The 14144-nt window shown below is 40.5% G+C and overlaps 1 protein-coding gene across 1 annotated transcript in view; it reads left to right on the top strand.

The window, feature by feature from the left end:
• The window catches only part of LOC132403882 (ATP-binding cassette sub-family C member 9-like), a 190982-nt gene that overhangs the window by 117767 nt on the left and 59071 nt on the right, over positions 1 to 14144 (top strand). The window contains exons 23-27 of the mRNA XM_059987658.1: positions 1261 to 1398; positions 3782 to 3907; positions 7030 to 7129; positions 10020 to 10261; positions 13414 to 13571. Coding sequence (XP_059843641.1) covers positions 1261 to 1398; positions 3782 to 3907; positions 7030 to 7129; positions 10020 to 10261; positions 13414 to 13571 — 764 coding nt within the window. The remainder of the gene's footprint in view (positions 1 to 1260; positions 1399 to 3781; positions 3908 to 7029; positions 7130 to 10019; positions 10262 to 13413; positions 13572 to 14144) is intronic.

Raw genomic sequence — 14144 nt, 5'->3', positions numbered from 1 at the left:
AGCGATAGTCTGATCTGCAAGTTTGCAGCTGGCGTAAGATTTGGTGGAGTTGTGGATGGCGAGGAACATTGTCAAAGAGCACAGAAGTAATAGATTGGTTGGAGATGGGTGGAGAAATGGCAGATGGAATTTAATCTGGACAAGTGTGAGGTGTTATGCTTTAGGAGATCAAATGTAAGAAGAAAGTAGACAGTAAGTGGCAGTACTCTTAGTGATGTGCAGTGAGAGGGATCTTGGGTTGAAAGTCCATACCTATCTGAAAGAGACAACACAAGGAGTTCCAGTAAAGAAAGCATGCAGTATACTTGCATTTATTGGTCAGGGAATTGACTATAATAGTTGGAAACTTTAAAACTTTGGTCAGGAGTAAAGTGTGCATTTCTGGTCACCGAATTATAGAATGTGAAGGCTTTGGAGAGGGTGGAATAGAGATTCACCAGGATGTTGTCTGGATTAGAGAGTATTAGCTATAAGGAAAATTTGGATAAATCAGGATTGTTTTCTCTGGAGCATCAGAGGGTGAGGGAACACCTGAGAAATATATGTAATTATGAGGGGCATTGATAGGGTAGATGGTGTCTTTTTCGCAAGGTGACAATGTCAGATATTTGGGATGGGGTAGATTTAAGATGGGGAGGTAAGTTTATGGAAGATTTGCGAAGCAGAGATTAGTAGGCATCTGGAATACCTACAGGTGAGGCAGTGAAGCAGATATGGTAGCAATACCTGAGAAGCATTAACAGGCAGAGATTGGAGGGATACAGACCATGTGCAGGTAGCTGGATTTAGTTCAAATTGGCATTATGGTTGGCTTAGACATTGTCGGCTGAACTAACTATTCCTGTTCTATATTCTATGCACTTATGCCTTTAGGAATCAAAGGTAACTCTCCTTGACATTGCCTATGGCACAGACCATGAGGAAATATAAAATGTACAGTAACTGGAGATGGGGGAAGAAAATTTTGTTTCACAGCTATTCAGTGGGTTTTGTTTCACAGTTATTCAGTGGGTTTTGATGAAGATATGGCTCTGAGGGGTCGGGAGATCAATGGCAAAGATATGGCAGCAGAAGAGTTAGGTACAGGAGATCATGGGGTGAATTTTCTAGCTTATGTCACATCAGAGTTATCGACCCTTGAACAACTAAATGAAATGCTTTCACACTGCAGTCACTAATTAAGGAACGTTTGAACGTAGGGCTAAAGCACTGGTTTATTTCTGTAAATGCACAAGTGTCCCATTGTTTCACCTCCACCAGGACGATCCATTCTCTGCCCTGGATATTCACCTCAGTGATCACCTGATGCAGGAAGGAATCGTCAAGTTCCTCCGAGAAGACAAGCGGACTGTAGCTCTGGTGACACATAAGCTGCAGTATCTGACACATGCTGACTGGGTAAGCAAGAACACTGAGCAATTCAGACTCATGTCATGCAGTTGACACCTTGATGTAGATCTTGATTTTGTATCATCCATGTAGTGTGACGTCAGCAAGCTGCAGCCTGCATGCATTTTATTACAGGTCTTCCTTAATTTCTATCTTAATTCCTTCAAATCTGCCTGTGGAGCTTCTTGTTGTCTTTATATCACTGACAACAATACTGCATGGACCACGTCCTCTAACAATTTACATCCACCCCATCCTGGCCCAGAACATTTTGCCAAATACTCAATGATACCCTTAACCCTGACACAGGGATCTTGGAGCCAGGATCCTGATCCTGCCAAACAGCATCCTGGAAACATGTCTGATTCAGATTTACGTTAGTTTAATCTTGTATACACCATGCTGTAATGAAATTCCTTGTTTGCAGGATGTTCACAGAGTAAATCATCTACGTGGTGATTATAAATACAGGAAATTCAGTGACAATTGCAAAAGACAATGGAAAGTTGCAAAGTATTATAGAGCAAATATCCCCTTGCCCGTCCCCATCTATCTCTAACCCTGTAACTGTACTGCATTGTAGACAATTTAAACCACTTATTATAATACAGTTTACATTGTAAATACATGCTGGCATTTATTTATTTATGCTCATTTATTCCATATTTGTCCTTCAACCTCTAAATTTATTAGCCTTTTTTCTATATTTATTTATACGTAATGCTATACTTTTTACATAATTCTTTTTAATTGATGAATGGTGCTGTTATTTTGTTGCATTTTGCATCCTGACCAACACACCACAGCAAATTTTGAATACATGTAAATGTATATGATAAATAAAGTTGATCCTTGAAAAGAAATAGAAGAGACAAAATCAAGAGTTCAAGAATGTGGTTTCAGTGTTCTGTCTATCATTATCCTGTCACACTTTCAAGCTGAGCATGAATGACACAATAGAATTGCACACAAGGGAGAATCTCTCCCTGGAAAAATCTCTCTGCTAGCTGTGCCTAGAACTCAACACTGGTTTAAGCACAGAATGCCCCGGGGAGTCTCCTGTACTGCCTGCCTGCTCCTTTTTCTTGTCTGTGTTCCAGTCCCCCATTGCCCCTCTGCCTGCATTTTTTTTGCACTGTGTCCTGAAATGTACTATCCATAAAACACTCACTTCATGGATATACTGGGGTGACGTCAACTGTTACTCAAGTTCCAAAGCTTAGAACTCCTCCAGCTGATGACACTTTCTGCACCTTTGGTTGTCCAAGACACAGAAAGTGGCCTGAAGTTCACTCATTGCACAGGAGGTTACTTGAGTTAACCTGCAGGAACTTGTAATGGCCTTGATCTGTTTAAATCACATTCTAGTTACTCATTAGGCCAGTTTCCTGTATCTCCTTTACTTGCCAGAGTTTGTTTTCCCAGTGTAATAAACAATCTTGCAACATTAATATTCTTACTTATCTAATTTTCTCTTTTATACCATTTGTTCCAAATTTGATGATGGTGGTGATTATTACATTTGACGCTTCTTCAAGTACCCAAATATACAACCTTGGTACTTGATCAAAATTGAAATTGTCTTACTATTGTCAAATGTACTGTCTTACAGTGAACATCTTCTGTTTGTGTGTCCCTCAGGCAGTTCATATCATGCGTAAGAGCTCTGATGTAGTAAATGTTCAAATTAAATTTATGATCAAATTTGTATATGTCACCGTGATGCACACATTCCAGATCTTCAGAATTCAGCAGGCCAGGCAGCATCTATGGCAAAGAGTACAGTCCACGTTTTGGCCCAAGACCCTTCATCAGTCCACACTAGCTTTCATCAAATTCACATTAGCTTTCTCTAACCAATCCATGAATCCAGAAGACTGCTATTTCTGACTTTGATTGTTGTTTTGAAATCTCCCCACTATTAAGGCTAAATTGACTAGTCTGTATTCACCAGGTTTATCCCTGCACAATTCATTGAATGAGTTTGTAACCCACCATTTTCACAATTTGAATCTTCTTGACCTCTAGAAATAAAACTTAGCATTCCAGAGGCCTTTCTGATTTATTTTCTGTACCTATCTATGAAATTTCAATGGCTTTTTAAAAATATGTCTCTGGGGTTCTAGTTTCACTTGGAAGACCAGCATTTATTGCTCATCCCTATTTGCCTTTGTGAACTGTTTACAGCTTTGTGCATTACAAATCACTTTCAGCATCACCCTCTTGGGGTAGGTCTACCGACACATACAGCAGATTTTCAAAGACACTTCACTGTATCTTGGTACATATGACATAACATTCACAGCATGATGTAAACTATCTTTCAAGCCTCTCAAAGAACAGTAGATGAATTTCAGCTTGGCTAAGAGGCTGCATTTCTTTTATCATCCAGATAATTGCTATGAAAGATGGAACCATCATTAGAGAAGGCACCTTGAAGGATTTTCAGCACCATGACGTAGAACTGTATGAGCAATGGAAAACCCTTATGAATCGGCAGGATCAGGAATTTGAGAAGGTAATATGTGAGCCTCCGGGAAGCACCACATGCAACCAGCCTCTCGGATGAACAACTTCTAAGTTTGATTGCTAAGATTTATTTTCTGTTAACTGTAACTGAGAGAAAAATACAAGGCAGCAGCATGCCTCTCATTTCTGGATTTAACTCCTCTCCTTCTCAAGGCCCAACAGCCCTTCATAAGCTCAGGCAAAGCAGCAAGGCAAGGTGAATGTGTAATAGAAACAGAAAATGCTGCAAATAACTTCTGTGGAGAGATAAACAGAAATAATGTTTGAAGTTTAAGACCGTTCAGGAAAAAGAAGTTAGTTTAGATGACAAGGTGAGAGAAGGTATTGGAGGAGCAAAGGAAATTCCCCTGTTAGGGTGAGACTAGATTACATTATGTGGGAGTTAAAGATTAGTTTATTTTGAAACATACAGCGATATGCGTCGTTTGCATCAAATCAAGTCAGTGTATGTTGGCACACTTCCAGTGCCAACGTACACGTTTTCAATCCACTGATCCTAATGTTTTTCTTTTGGAATGTGGGAGGAAACCGGAGCACCTGGAGGAAACCCAGACCATTACGGGAGAATGTATAAACACCTTACAGATGGCAGTGTAAATTGAACCACTGTCTTACTCAATAACATATTGCACTAACTGCTACACTTTATAATCAAATTAGGTTTCTTTATTTGTAGCAGAGTCTGGCTTTGCAATTGTGGTCCAGGCTAACAATCCATGAAACTGCCAATAAAAGAACCACATTGACAGCAAATGTCCATGCCATGGTCACAAAGAAGGCTTTTGCTATTCTTCACTGTCTTCAATGCCAGTGAAACACAAGGGCAAGCAGTTTCAAAAGCCATCAAAATCTACAAGGAGTTTAATGGTCACATTCAAAGTTGACTTTACCAGGAGATATAACCCTGCTGTCTATCTTCGGGAAAGGCATCCTAATGTATAGTGCTAAATATCTTCAAAAGTGGACAATGATGTTATTAGCCTATGATTTTGACATCTACAGATATGATTTTGAAATCAAGAACCGTGGGTGTTACAGTGGCATAGCCCTGACTGACGCCTATTCCAAATAGCCAAAGGTCAACAAAGACAGATCCTACCATTCAACATCTGCTGGAAGTCTTCAGCCCATTTGGGATGCCAGAAATGCTTGTTTCTGACAATGGTACCCAATTCAGTTCACGGCAGTGTGCTGTATTCTGCCAGAATGGTGAAATTAACCACATCTGCTCACCTCTTATTATCCACTGCCCAACAGTGGATACCTTCAAACAATCACTTCTGAAATCAAGAGGGGAAGGAGCATTGGCTGAGTCTCTTTACACATTTCTGCTGACATAGCATCCAAGCCTCGAGAGGAAGTCTGCAGCTGAAGTGCTTTTGTGAAGAAGACTCTGCACAGTATGGATGTGTTACCATAGCGTCCAAATCCAAGACAGCAGATGGTCAGGTGCTCAAAGGAAGCCATACTGACCTTGGCTGATGGGTGAAATCATTCATGTCTGGATCTGCAATGTGGGCCTGACAGTATCAAACTGGGCAAGACCCCTGGATACCAGGCCAGATTGTCAAACAAATGGGGAAAGTGGTCTACAAAGTTATCGTAGATAGATATCGCTTGCGTCACTGCATCAACCAGTTGCGGCTACGTGCTTCCAAAGGCACAAATTTGTCAGACAGATCATCAGACACAGAGCTAGACCTTTCATCGCTTACTGGAAGTGTTTGATTTACCCTGACCGAACTAACCCCCAGACCAGCACAGTCACAAGCAACATCGCGACAAGAAAGTGACAGCCTGCTACTACTAAGAAGGACTGGTCACCAACGGAAGCAGCTTGTTCCAATCCAAATCAACCCTAGTCTGAAATCCTGCAGATAATCATTTTCATGAGAGAGTTGTTACAACAAGCTGAAACCACCAACTCTCATTGGTCAGCGGAAAACAATCCCAGGCTGACTTTCTCCGATTGGTCATTGTTCGTATCAACATCTCACATGTTCTTGGGTAAAATATTTAAATAGTCATACTTTGGGATGTACTGTTGAGTTTTGAGATTTTTGTAATTAAGTTGTTTTACTGAATAAAGGTTTATTCAACTTCTGGCTTTGTTCTGTCTCCTGGCTTCAAGTCTCATCTGTGATTATACACGAGCGAATACAACACCAATGATCTGATCTTGTCTAGTCTGTGCAATGTTTTTGGGAATATTTATGCCCTAACCTGATATACTATTTGTTGGTGTTGAGTGGGCAGCAAAGCATTAGCTCACTTGGTACTCCCTTGACTGCTTCCAGATATTCAGTTCCAGTGGTTACTTCAGAATGGAATATCAGGATTGGAGTTCAATAAACAGTTGATATTACAGTATCTAGTTAGATTAGTGAGCAAAAGCAAAATCTACCTTAGCATTTAAGTTTTGTTTTGTCATCGCTACTGACCTATTGTAAAATAACATCCTTTCTGCACCTGATCATTCTGAGCCTAAGGATGCCTCTGCACTGACATTTCTCATTTGTTTATGAGACGTAGATATTGTAGGCAAGTTAAAATTTGATTAACCATCACTAGATGCCCCAGAAATCAGTCTAGGCAAATGAGCTAACCCAAAGTGCAATCTGTTTATCTCTCTCGACAGGCGCTGCCTGACCTGCTGAGTGCCTCCAGCAGCTCTTTCATTTGATTTCCAAATCACAGCTCTCTTTGGTCTCTAATTTACATTTGAACTCATTGACTTGTTTGGCTGTATAGAATATAGTTTTAAATCATTCATGCTCTTCTGTGGTGAGAGTCAAGCTTTTGTCTCCAGGTCTTGGGATTCTCATCTAATCGTCAGACTGCTATGGAAATGTAAATGCAGAGAAGTGTAGAGTAAGTGCTCGATATGATGTTTTTCTAACAGTATAGCTTAGTTTTAAGAAGTATCCTCCCAAAAAAATGTAATGTTTGGAAGTAAAAGTGAAGATAGCTGTAAGGTATCATTGGATAATTTAATCATACATGCACAAATACCCACTGCCTTTAAATTCAAGAAGCTTTAGTGTGAACCATGACACGTAATGTGACATTATTTTAATTGAATTTAACAAGACCCTTTCTGTGCTGCTTCAGGAAACTGAAGGTGAAAGTCAGACAATTCTTGAAAGGAAAACCTTGCGCAGAGCGATGTATTCTCGAGAACCCAAAGGTCAAATGGATGATGAAGATGAAGGTTGGATTTTTTGGTCCTTACTGGTTGCTTGCTACTGAATAGTGCCACTCCTTTCTGGTCAAGAACTATTAGAAAAGGAGGGTTAAAATAGCTGTGGGGTCATTTAATCAATGACATCTCATGAGGTGGGCACCATTTGACCTACCTTGGCAATTATTTGGGTGGGTTGGCCCTGAGATAAAGGCGATTAAAATGACCACCAGCCCTATCTCCACCACCTTCACCAACTCAAACTCCAGTTCTTGTGTACCCTGGTCTAGTCTTATGCAAACCAGTTTTGACAAAACGTAGACAGAGATCAGAGAGGAGATTCTCCAGCATTCTCACTGTCCCATGTCTCATCTGTACCTCTGGATGAGGTAAATGATAGACACTTATAGTGTCCAGAAGTTGAGTAGAAACAAGATGTACTAAAACTTCAGTACATTTCTTACCAGCAACCATTTGCCAGTTTGGTGAGAAGTGGATGTCACCACCATCAATGACCCCACCAACTCCATCTCACCACATGCTAGGGTCATGTTTCTTTAGGAGATACAGGAATGCCAAAGCAGTTCCAACTAGGATGATGTTGTAAAGCTATAACAGGACTTTTACTGGTAAAGAACGTAGAACATAGAAATTTACAGCACATTACAGGCCCTTCGGCCCACAATGTTGTGTCGATCATGTAACTGGCTCTAGAGACTGCCTAGAAAATGCGTAGCCCTCTATTTTTCTAAGCTCCATGTACCTATCTAAGAGGCTCTTAAAAGACCCTAATGTATCTGCTTCCACCACTGTCGCCAGCAGTGCATTCCACGCACCCACCACTCTCTGTGTGGAAAAACTTACTCCAGACATCCCCTCGGTACCTATTTCCAAGCACTTTAAAACTATGCCCTCTTGTGTTAGCCAATTCAGCACTGGGAAAAAGCCTCTGGCTATCCACACGATCAATGCCCATCATCATCTTATACACCTCGATCAGGTCACATTTCATCCCCCGTTGCTCCAAGGAGAAAAGGTCAAGTACACTCAACCTATTTTCATAAGGTATGCTCTCCAATCCAGGCAACATCCTTGTAAATCTCCTCTGCACTCTCTCTATAGTATCCATATCCTTCCTGTAGATAGGTGACCAGAACTAGAGAGTTAGTGAAAATTCCGTAGAGGTCCCAATATAAGCCCCAAATCTTTCATAACCAAAAGTAAGCAATCCAAGAGTGCACAAAACACAAGACAATTGTAGGATTAGGCCACACGGACCTTCAACCCTGCCCTACCATTCAATATGGTCATTACTGATTCAAGCTGGCCTCAACTCCTCTTTGCTTCTTCCTCTTCTTCTTCCCTATAGTCGTCAATTCCTCAATGTGTCAATTGTTTATCCTTCCCCTCCTCACATATATCTAATGATCAGGCCTCCACTCAGGGGCAGAGAATTCCATAGATTCAGCACCTTCTGGGAGAAGAAATGTCTACACACATAATTGGCCCCTTATTTTGTCTTTGTAAATAAATAAATAAATGAATAAATAAAGATACATATCCTTGATTAATCATAAATCCATGATTAGATTGCTGGTGTTAATCCAATGGAAAGCTAACATTTCAAATGGATATCACTGATGATATATAAGCAAAGTGTTCTTTTGTTTGGGCTTTCCTCATTGCCAAACATATCAGTTAATTGACAATCGTTGCCAAACTTTAACAAAGATTGATCATTTGTTCAGACACCAATCTTCTGAAGTATATTCAGCTGCAAAGCATGTTGGGGTACAAGGAATGTGGATATACAGTACTGTGCCAAAGTTTTAGGCATAAATATATAGGGGAAGGTGGGTGGGTGAGGGGATAAAAAGTAAGAAGTTTGGTGATGATAGGAGGAAAGATTAAAGGGCTGAAGAAGAAGCTGTTCTCCTCACCTATCCATCACTTCCCTCTGGTGTCCCTCATCCTATCATCTCTCACATGGCTCACTCTCCTCTCCTATCAGATTCCTTGTTCTTCAGCCCTTTACCTTTTCCACTTAACCCCTCCCAGCTATTCACTACATTGTCTCTCCCCCACCCACCCATCTTCCCCCTCACCTGGTTTCACCTGTCACCAGCCAGACTGAACTGCTTCTCCTCCCCCCACCTTCTTATTCTGTGTTTTTCCCCTTTCTTTGCCAGTCCTGGTGAAGAGCCTCAGCCAAAAACTTCAACAGTTTATTTCTCTCCTTAGATGCTGCCTGACCTGATAGTTAGCCCAGCGGTTTATGTGTGTCGCTCTTGATTTCCAGCATCTGCAGAATCTATGAGCTTTAAAGTATGTCTTCTGCTAGCTGGTGTTCTCTTGAGTAGACAATGGCATATAGCTTTGTATGCTTAAAGAGAAATGGGCTGTAAGAAGTGAAAACTTAAAATAAAACTCTCTTTCTTCCAAGAAGCTGTGGGTCACCTGGTGTGTTTGGAGTTGGGGAGGGGAATAGTTGTCAGCTGCAATCTTTAAAACCAAATCTAATAGGAGTTAGGAGAATAGTTGCTTCAAAGGTCACGAACAGAAGTCAGTCACAGAGTAGCAGTCAGCTCAGCCGCAACCCACTTCAATCTAGAACAGATTCAAATGGCTTTTCTTTCTACACTTTGATATAAAAGACATTCACATGTTAATTGGTTTTTGAAGAGGTTATTGTGTATTATTTTATGTGCATGCTACTTTAAAACCATGCTGAATTCTCTTTTTGCATTATCATAAATGAAATCCATTATAAATAAAACAATCAATGTATCAGTTTTCATTTTCAGCTTGTTGGAGGCACTTCTTCACTTCTGCAATAGGTACTTCATGCAAGGTACTATTCTTTTATAGTCAAGGTATAGTATCAGTCAAAATAAATGTTTCTTTCATACTCTGAGGGTAGAAGAAGATGAAGAAGATGATGAAGAAGATAACATGTCTACAGTGATGAGACTTCGGACAAAAATGCCTTGGCGAGCTTTCTGGAGATATCTGACCTCAGGAGGGTTCCTTCTGCTCTTCTTGCTTGTAATCTCTAAGTTACTGAAGCATTCTGTCATGGTGGCCATTGACTTTTGGCTGGCAGAGTGGACATCTGTCCGTGCGAGCCAGCCATCATCAGAGAATGATGAATCAATGGACAAGGTAGGAACTTCCTCTCTCAGTGGTTGATACAGAGGGACTCAGGAGGAGTGTACTACTTGGGAAACAAATTGTTAACATCAACCCAATTTGGTATTCACCTGAAATGACAACCCCTTGCACTTAGTTGATATTACAGTAATTGGAGGAGGTAGGGGGAACAGTATGGAGATAGGTCAAGTAACTGGAACTGGTGCAGAGTTTCACCCATTAACATTGAACAATAGAATAATTCTGATGATGCTTTTTCTTGTGACCTTACATATTTGGGTTGATGTCCAACTTGCTATGCAGGCATAAAGCTAGTATTGTATAATGCAAAGCTCCCTAACTTCAGGACATAATACGGCTTGAGTAGTTTCTCAACCTGTTGGGTGACTGTTCCATAAGAGGCAACATGATAAAAAACTAACCTGTGCCTTACATAGAGAAAAGCATCCTGATACAGTACATAATACACAGCAGGGAGATGTGGACACTGTGCCAGAGAAGAAGCAAAAGCTTAATCCAAGAGGTGGCTTTTCTGATGAATGTTTGAGATTAATGATGTTGTTATTCTTCCTTCAAATGAGAATGTTCATAAGCCACAAATTTGGAAGCTCTTAACAGAGAATTATTTAATAGGATGAATGGGAAGAGGTGAAACGAAGGTTAGGTAAAGATGCAGGGCTTGGAGAAGCCAGTGCCTCATATATGTAAGTTACTAAAAGTAGCAGGAGGATGTTGGGATCCTTATTTTGTCTCAATTGAAAAGCAATAGATTAGAAAGTAAGGAAGTTTTTGACAGTTTCATAAATTACTTGCTAGCCTTCAGAGGAAGCATTCAATTCCAAGAATTGTACGATAGGGTTGATGGCAAGGTCTTGGTGGGTGAATTTACAAGAATGATACCAGGGATAAATTACATTGACCCATTGGACTGTGCGAGTGGGATGATGAGATCTGTGGAGGTTGCATCAATGTCCAGATGAACTTGACTGATAGACCAATTGCACTTTTCAAACCCTTCTGTATGTTTTTAATAAATGGACAGCTTGTTTCCATTTAATCATGATGAAGTTCCCACATGATGTCAGGTTCTGCTTAAGTTTCTGAAAATGATTGGGATAACATTTTTGTCTTCCTCCATGTGGTGGAGGAACCAAAGCGAAGCACCAAAATCCGATTGAGTAAAATGAGTTCAGAGAGTGGTGAGAATGTGGAATTCATGTCCACAAGGAGTTGCAGAGGTAACCAGTCACGATAAGTTAGGTAACGATAAGTTAGAAGTGTAAGATATGTACAAAACATAAAAGTACATGATGAAAAGATGCAAATGTATCAGGTGTACAAGATGATAAGAAGAATATATCGTGAAACCACTGGAGGCTTTTCCCCAGGGTAGTAATGGCTAATACCAGGAGGCATAATTTTAAGGTGATTGGAGGAAAGGTTTTTACGGAGAGTGGTGGGTGTGTGGAACGCTCTGCCAGAGTGGTGGTAGAGGCAGATACATTATGAACATTTAAAAACTCGTAGGTAGTGTGGTGAACTACGTGTGCCTGTCTGGACACGCCCCCTGCTGACTGCTCCTGTGGCTCCTCCCACAGGCCCCTGTATAAAGGCGATCGAGGCCAGATGCTCGGTCTCAGTCTCCAGGATGTAGTATAATGGTCACTCACTGCTGGTTCCTTCTTCCAGTCAATAAAATTGATGCACCATCAATAACTCACCCTGAGACGTAAAGGCGAGATATCGGCTTTTATTGACTGGAAGAAGGAACCATGTGAGTGACCATCATACTACATCCTGGAGACTGAGGCCGAGCATCAGGCCTCAATCGCCTTTATACAGGGGCCTGTGGGAGGAGCAGTCAGCAGGGGGCGTGTCCAGACAGGCCCACGTAGTTCACCACAGGTAGGCACATGGACGATAGAAAAATAAAGGGCAATGCAGGAAGGAAGGGTTAGATTGATCTTGGAGGAGGTTAAAAGATTGGCTCAATATCATGAGTTGAAGGATCTGTACTGTGTTGTAGTATTCTGAGTTCTATGTTCCAACCAGCAGGCTGTGTGGCTGGGATGGGAGTTTTCTCCTGGAAAGTGCATACTGTCATTGGTTTGTTGGGTTGAATGGCTTGTGTCTGCATGGTAACACAGAGCATCGGAGCAGAACGTGGTTGTTTGGCCTTTTGAGCCTGTTCCACATTCAATTTGATCATGGCTAATCATCCAAATTCCATATCCAGTTTCAGCTGCCTCCCCGTGTCCCTGGATCATAAACATAGCTAATACTTTCTTGAAAATGTTTATTGATTTGGTTTCAGCTCCTTTTTTGTGGTAGTGAACTCCACTGGTTCACCACTCTCTGAGAGAAGGCACTTCCCTTCAACTCAATCCTAAATGGCTTACCCTTTGTCCTTAGATTATTGCCCCGGTTTTGAAATCCTTTTCCATTTAGAGGAATAATAAGTCAGTCATTATGGAATGGTGTAGCAGACTCATAGGGCCAAATGGCCTGATTCAGTCCCTGCGTTTTATGACTTTTTGGCAATCTGGAACATCCTCCCTGCATCTAATCTGCCTTGTCCAGTTAGAGTTTTGGAGGTTTCTATGAGATCTACTTTCATTCCTCAAAACTCCAGTGACTGTAAGCACAATTAGTCTATATTTTGTTACATCAATTCTACCTCGGAGAAATCAGTATGGTGATTCTGATTGTAATGTGTAAGTGCAATATAATTTACAAAGAAAGTTTAATGCCTGTAGTATTTTCTTTTAAAAAGGGGGCGGGAAAAATTGATTTATTTAGTTGTCATTTTATCACTGGGTGAGTTTTTGATTATAAGCTTTTGAGACTCATTTAAAAAACTTTATGATAGATTAAGAAAATGAAACTTGATTTAATAAACTCATTTTAAAAGTCCTTTTTGATGCATATTACTGTGTATGATTAATTACTCAGTACAGATTATATCTTCAGTTTTGTCAAAAATATTATGAATTCTTTAAATATCCTCTGAACACTCTAGAACTTCTCAATTTTGATGCAGTGATGTGAAATTTAGCCCTTTTGCTGGGTAATGGTTATCTAATCAGATTAGATCCCAAAGAGTCCAAATAACTGTGTGGGTGATCTCTTTCAGGATGTTGACGCTCTTTCTCTATGCTTCTTAGGCTGAACAAAATTACTACAAAGTATGGTATAGCATCCTGTGTAGTGTGGGGATCGTGTTGTGCCTCATTACATCTCTGACTGTGGAGTGGATGGGCCTAACAGCAGCCAAAAATCTCCACCGTAATCTCCTAAACAAGATCATTTTAGCACCAGTGAGGTAAGCTGCAAAAAGTCTTGAATTATATTAATGGAAGAGAATTAATGGAGCATTAATAAAAATAACATACGTTTTGGCACCTTAGTGTAGTGAGATGTCTCAAGCACTTCAGGGGACTATTATCTAGCAACATTTATTCAAATGTCTCCATGCCATATAAGGAAATGTTAAGGCAGATCAAAGAGGTTGGCTTTAAGTGTGTTAGTGGAAGAGAGAGGGAGAGAGAGGAACAGATATTTAAAGAATGAATTTCAGAGATTAGGGATTGGGTGTTTAGAGGCAGTTGTTAAAAGAAATAAGGGATGTACAATAGACCAGAATTCAAAGGACACAGAGAAGTTTGTCTAATATGAGGGAACATAATTTTGAGGTGAGAAGTATAGTGGGATGTCAGAGGTAATTGTTTTTTAAACAAAAAGTATTGGGTGCAAAAATGCTGACAAAGGTGGAGGTAGAGGCAGAAAGATTAGGGGCATTTCGGAGACTTTTAGATAAGCACATGGGTGATAGAAAAATAGAAAAATGGAGGGCTATATAGGAGGGAAGGGTTATTTTGATCTTAGAGTATGTTAA

Source organism: Hypanus sabinus, chromosome 13 (genome assembly GCF_030144855.1).
Source record: "Hypanus sabinus isolate sHypSab1 chromosome 13, sHypSab1.hap1, whole genome shotgun sequence".
Lineage (NCBI taxonomy): Eukaryota > Metazoa > Chordata > Chondrichthyes > Myliobatiformes > Dasyatidae > Hypanus > Hypanus sabinus.
The sequence above is the reverse complement of the archived record's forward strand: the minus strand, read 5'-3'. Positions and strand labels throughout refer to the sequence as shown.